Source organism: Oryzias latipes, chromosome 3 (assembly GCF_053564925.1).
Source record: "Oryzias latipes strain Hd-rR chromosome 3, Olatipes_Hd-rR_3.1".
NCBI lineage: Eukaryota > Metazoa > Chordata > Actinopteri > Beloniformes > Adrianichthyidae > Oryzias > Oryzias latipes.
The window spans coordinates 255770-262500 of NC_136239.1; the positions used below are offsets into that span (position 1 = coordinate 255770).

Below are 6731 nucleotides of genomic sequence, written 5' to 3' on the forward strand. Positions count from 1 at the left end.
AGGGTAGTTTAAACATGCTTCCTGGAATACCCCCCTGACCTTGCAAGCAGAGGAACTCAGGGTCAGCGAGGGCCCATTCTTTCAAATCAGATCAGATAAATATGAAGACCCCAGACCATAAACATTTATAAACCAATAAAAGAACTTTAAAATCTATTGAACACAGAAATTCTCAGTCATGCAGTTTTACTTTGAATTTTCTTTATAAATGACCACGACAAGACCAACTAAAACGCCTTTTTATTGGAGTGGGTCTTTAAATAATGTACACAAACATCAGTGTTCAGCTAAAGTCAAATAAATGCAGATCCTTCATGTCAAAGGTCTTTATTAGATGGATTCTCCACAACAGACCAGCAGAGGTCAGACGTCTGCAGGTTACTGTGTGGGGGCAGCTCCTAACCTCTGCAGAGATAGACCCAAGGCCTTGTGAGGGCTCCTAAGGAACTTCCCCCCACTGGGGCAGCGGGCTCCACGTGTCCACATGTGTCATGTCCACATGAAGGAACCAGTCCAGGCCAGAGCTTCCTTTCTCCTTCAGTCCACCTGTCTGCACACCTGGGAATAGTATTTTCTAAGGACATCCAGCTGAGCTGGGCGCACTAGGATGTGAGGGCGCACGGATCTCAGTTTGTGACACGCCTCCTCTGGAGTCCAGCAGTGCAGCTGAAAGAGAAGCAGGAGGTGAAGGCAGGATGCAACCATGTGCAGATGAAGAAATGATGAAGGGACTCCATCGCTTTACAAAGAAAACTCTAGATGTTATTATAAAAAATGATATGTTAAATGCAGACAGAAAAAGTCACAGTGTCATGATAACATCAAATAAAAACTTTTTTTTTGTTCTCTGCTTTTGGCATTTTTTGCTGAAAAACCCCCCATGGGAAGAGGGGTTTCAGTCCGTCACCTGAAGTCTGAACCAGCTGGAAAGATTTGCGATATTTAGTCCCGTGATTGATTCTCAATGTGTCCTCATCAAGTATCAACCTTTTATTTACGTTTAAAGACTCTGTAAAACGCATATTAACCATCCTTTGGTAAGACGATTCTTCGATGGCTCGTTGTGAGATTGTCTGTTGCGGGCAGATGAAGAAGAACACACATTCAAACAAAGATGGCGGAGGGGAAAAACAAGGAGAATAGCGAGAGCGGCAACCTAAAAGACGCGGCGGCAGCTTTGAAGCTGCATCACCTGGAGGTTTGTGAGAAAGTCGTAGTTATTGTTGGCCTGAAGCCGACACGGCCCGGCATGGATAGCTCTGTCCAGGCGGAGCTACCGCCGTCTTCTGGAGAGCAGAGGCAACAACAAACGGGGTTGCTGTTTAAATGTACAACTTAGGGGCTCCGTCCCTGCAGCGCGGTGGAGAACGAGGGATTTGGGTTTTTATTGAACGCTTTGATATTTCCTCTCAGAAATACTGAAACAATGATCCCTGCACTGAACGCCCAGACCAGAGCTATGGTTGAGATGGAAACGGAAGAAAGAGGGGCATCCCTGCCCTTAGACCCCCCCTTCTCCTCAAAGGTAGACCAGCGGCGTCTTGACGCTAAAAAGCCTGTGGTTCTCCAGAAAAACATGAACATCTAAACATACATCACATGCAGCTTTACCTAAACGTGTTGTTCACAAAGATGTTTACTTTTAGATGCTCTTTAAGTTCATGGATTTTATTCCTGGTCATTTATTTTGAAAGCAGTTTATGTCTTAAATAACTTAAAGGAAAGTTTCTAGCTACTTGATTTTAGTTTTCTGGGAGAATTTTATTTTTGTTTCCACCACATTTGCACTAAATGGTGTCATGTATTTTTAACAAAGACACTAGAATTTGTTCACATAATTAATATCTGATTTACAGCTATTTTGTTAAATTAAGCAATGGCTATGGTTTTGTTTTTCAAAAGTTAATACCAATGTGCCTGGCAGCAACTTGACTCTTTTTTTAGCTTGTTTACAGCAATTTTGTACTAAATAATGGCTACTGTTGATGTTCACCATTGTTTAACTGAATTTTACAGATATTTCCAAATTAAAATGGTCATTATTTGTCAAAGACAGAGTATTACTGATTTCAGCAATGTTACACAAGTCTATTATTCATTACACCAAATAGGACACAAGTTTTTTATTATCAGTGTGTTTAAAAACTAAAAAATAAATGGAGAAATATTTTCCAAAAAACAGTTTAAGTTCTTCTTTCTTAAAGTTTGATATATAGCGAGTTGTTAGAGACGAGATATACCGATTATCACATTATTGCCATCGTATCGTACTGTGAGGTACCCAGTGACTCCCAGCCCTAATTAGCATCATATGATAGCATCATAGCATGATAGCATAGTTAGTTTTAGGTGTTGGAACAATGTATATAGGTTATCTCATATTTTATGCATCACCTAGCTATATATATATATATATATATATATATATATATATATATATATATATATATATATATATATATATATATATATATATATATTGCAGAAGTGTCTGTGCGTGACCAAATCTGTTTCACAGGACGGTGGAGGTGACACCCTTGGGAGAAAATGTTTATCTTTGCGTCTTTTTAGCATTCTCCTGAGAACCTGTGTTAGCTGTGTCTAAAATGAATCGAAGGACGCTCTGTGTTAGTTTATCTGTGAGAAACGGATTTGCAGGTCCAGAGATGATTTGAGAAGACTGTGGAAGGACGGACATGTTGTAATAAATGCTTTCTGATAGCGCTGCAGCTGTGTTTTTATCCGTTTCCCCTCCTTAGAGCTCAGCGCATGTGTAAATTAGGGACAACCCAAATCAACTTATTAAAAGAGGAGGCAGCGGAATTTGCGCCAGAGTGGAGAGAGATTGTTTACTAGGTAGATATCTGTCTGCTCTCCTTGTAAAGGTACCTTTGTCTGTTGGTCTTTCTTTCCTTTTTGAATTGTTATGATGTTGCAGGCTGTTTTAACCCAACATTAGGATGAAGGCATTTAGCATGATAGTATGATAGCATTGTTAGCATTTAAAATTATAGCATGATGGCATTGTTAACATTTAGCATGATAGCATTGTTAGCATTTAGAATGATATCATGATAGCATTGTTAGCATTTAGCATGATAGTACAGGGGTGGTCACACTTTTTTGGCATGTGAGCTACTTTTAAGTCAATGTCTCGAAGATCTACCTGTATGTATATGTATATATATATATATATATATATATATATATATATATATATACATTGGCTGGGTAGCTTGTCATGCAGGAAACTTGTGTTCGATTCTCAGGGGCGGAATGAGCAATTTATGGCAACGGAAATCAGTCAATTACCATGGAAATGGGGCAATTACCATAACAATGGCAAGCAATTAACATCACCCAGTGAGGGTCCTTGGGAAAGACCCGTTAACGCTACTGCCTACCTTACAACATGAGAGACAATGAACCACATGTCATGCCGGCTCAGACGTCAAACAAAGTCTGCGTCAGATATGGGGACCAGAGCACCCTACCAGATGTGAGAACAAGGTTGTTAGAGCAAACCCACCCAGCTTCGAAACCCACAATCAAGGCTAACTGCCAAACAACTGGTAGCCCAATGCTCGAACGTCCACAAACGGCAACCCCTATCACAACTTGAGATTGAAGCGATACAATACAATTGCAATACCACAGGAGATGGATGTGAGTAAGCTGACAGAGGCTCAAAGACGTACAATGAGAAAGCAAGTACATAAGAGATACAGAGATACAGCCAGATGCCTATACCTGAAACACTGGAAACTGCCAAACAAAGACTCCTAGCCTTGAGCAGCTGCTTAAAGAGGTACACAAGAGACAATGAAGCCAGACAGATAAACAGGCTCTTCGCAACTCAGCCTGCGAAAATGTACGCTCAGTGGCAGGGTCAAAACAGCCGAGCAGACCCACCAAGGCTGGAAACTGAACAGTCCTGGAAAAGCATATGGGATAAAGAGGTAGCACATAACAGCAATGCCCAGTGGCTGGTCTCTCTGAGAAAAGAACATAGCAGCCTCCCTAAACAGAATCCAGTAACCATCACAGTGGCAGACATCCAAGAAAGAGTCTCAGGTATGAAGAACTGGACAGCACCGGGCCCTGACATGATACATGCCTACTGGCTAAAGAAACTTACCGCACTCCATGAGCGCCTGGCAGCACAAATGAACCAGCTGCTAAGAGATGGGAGTCACCCCGAATGGCTAACGGAAGGGCGACCGATCCTGATCCAGAAGGATCCCTCAAAGGGTGCAGTCCCCTCCAACTACCGGCCAATAACCTGTCTGTCCACAACATGGAAGCTGATGTCGGGCATCATTGCAAATAAGATAAATAGGCACATGGATCAATTCATGAGCAACACACAGAAGGGCATTGGTAGAGACTCCAGAGGAGCCAAACACCAACTCCTGGTCGACAGAACAGTCGCTCAAGACTGCAAGTCACGACACACCAACCTGTGCACAGCCTGGATTGATTACAAGAAGGCCTATGACTCAATGCCACATACATGGATTACTGAATGCTTGGAGCTGTACAACATCAACAGGACTCTAAGAGCCTTCATAGGAAACTGAATGAAGCTGTGGAAAACCACCCTTGAAGCCAATGGGAAGCCACTTGCACAAGTGTCCATCAAATGTGGGATATACCAAGGTGATGCTCTGTCCCCACTGCTGTTCTGCATAGGTCTGAACCCCCTCAGCCAAATGATCAACAAGACTGGCTATGGATACCGACTCAGAAATGGGGCCAACGTCAGTCACCTGCTCTACATGGATGACATCAAGCTATATGCTAAGAGCGAGCGTGACATTCACCGCGTTTACATGGGCAAATGTAATCGGAATGAACGCCTGATCGGAAAGAAAATGCGTCATGTAAACTCGCCGTTCGGAATACTCTGCCCCGATCAGACTCGTTCGGATCAGAATTTCTTTCCGATTGAGATAGGTGGGTTATACCGATCGTTTATCCGATCGTGGAGCATGTAAACGGTCATTCCGATCGTGTGTCACTACTGCTCTGGTTTACGTCATGCATAGACGGTGTTTCGCTGTGAGAAAGTTTTGGGGCGCATACGGGACCGACCAGCTGCTCTGTGGACGCCCCGTGAAAAGCGCCGCTCCGCTCTCGCCCCGCTGGCTCTCCCCTTTCTTACACCCCTCACGAGGGAGATGCGGGGAAGGAGCACTTCGTGCCCCCCGATGCTCACTCGGTCCACTGGCACCCGAGTGAGCAGAACAGCCGGATTAATAATTTTGTGTCTGAGGAAAGCTGCAACAGCTAAATACCTCCTACGAGAAAGGCAAGTCATGAGAAGCCAGCTCAAAGGCAAAAATAAGACCTGACAGAGGCTCAAAGACGCTCTGCTGTAAATGCCTTAAAGCATTCAACCCTTTGTTTTCCTCTTATGCTATCTTCCGCCGTTTTTCGGCACTTAACTCCTTCTACAATTTTCAACCTATTTTAACCATTCAACTATTAAAATGTTCAGCTCTTTCAGCTTATTCCTGCTAAGACTTTTGGTTTTTCAAATCCTTGAACTTTTTAAGATATAAGATATTCGAGACCCGGCTTGGACACTTCAAATTTTTCAACCTTTCAACTATAAAAATGTCCAACTCTTTCAACTTATTCCAGCCAATAATTTTGGTATTCAGTCATTTAACTTTTTAAGATATTCCAGGATTTTCCAGAATTTTTGTTTAATTGAAATACATTGCGCTTAACACCTTTTACAGTTTTTTACCTATTTTTGCCATTCTACTATTGCAATGTCCAGCTTTTACTTTTGATCATTTAACTTTTCAAGATTTTCCAGGATTTTCCAGGAAAGTTCAGCCATTTCATCAGCAAATTCAGCTTTCATTGAACAGTACAGCATTCAATTATTGAAAGTCTTTGCTTCTGTCAACCATTCTAACTTCAACACAATTTTAGCTACAGACACCATTCAAACGTTGAAATGATCACAGCAGCTTAAAGCACACACACAAACACTCAATGTGTGTTAAAATAAAACAGTGGGAGCAAATCTAAGTTAGTTTTGATGTATTTTTTATTTTCCTCCTCGTAGCTGCAAGCTGCAGATCAAATATGTGCTTCAGCCATCTTGTGAATAAGTGTCGCGGGGCTGAGACAGCGTTGCCAGATAGAGTCACAGTTTTCCAGCCCAAAAGTCATCTGAAAACCGCCAGACCCAGCCAAAAACCGCCCAACATAACTTTTGTTGATGTTTTTTTTTGCACTGGACTGAATTAGCAAAATAAAAGGTTTTTCTAAATAAAAGATAGTTCAGACTAATAATAAAATGTGTACGATATTGAATATTTCTTCAGCGGGCCGCCTTCTTCCATTCATTTGCTTAACCCGCTCTATCCCCGCTATAACCTGCGTTCGGCTCTTTCATCCTTGTGCCGCGCTGGAGCGCCCCGACTATCGTATTTTGTGCTCTCTGTGTAGGACACACTGAGGAACGCGGGGGAAACAACTCTCAGCTGCAGAGGATGTGAACAGGTGAACAGGTAGAGAGGATAAGCAGGTAGAGAGGCGGGGGAGGGGCTTTGGCTTCAAACTCTGTCAGAGATGCAAACACGGCGTCAGATTGAGAGGCAGCTTTCCCTGCGGGAGTTGAAGCAGAGACTTTCCCTGGGATGATTTTATGAACTCACACATGGAAACATGATTACCAAGTAGAACTCTTCAAAATAATAAACCTGATCTCT

The 6731-nt window shown here is 42.5% G+C and overlaps 1 protein-coding gene across 1 annotated transcript in view; it reads right to left on the minus strand.

Annotated features, from left to right (window-relative positions):
* Nucleotides 1-223: 223 nt before the first annotated feature.
* Nucleotides 224-6731, minus strand: part of ptpmt1 (protein tyrosine phosphatase mitochondrial 1) — a 13747-nt gene continuing 7239 nt past the window's right edge. Inside the window, exon 4 of the mRNA XM_023951174.2 lies at nt 224-666. Within this exon, the coding sequence (XP_023806942.1) occupies nt 538-666 (129 nt within the window). The 3' untranslated portion in view covers nt 224-537. The remainder of the gene's footprint in view (nt 667-6731) is intronic.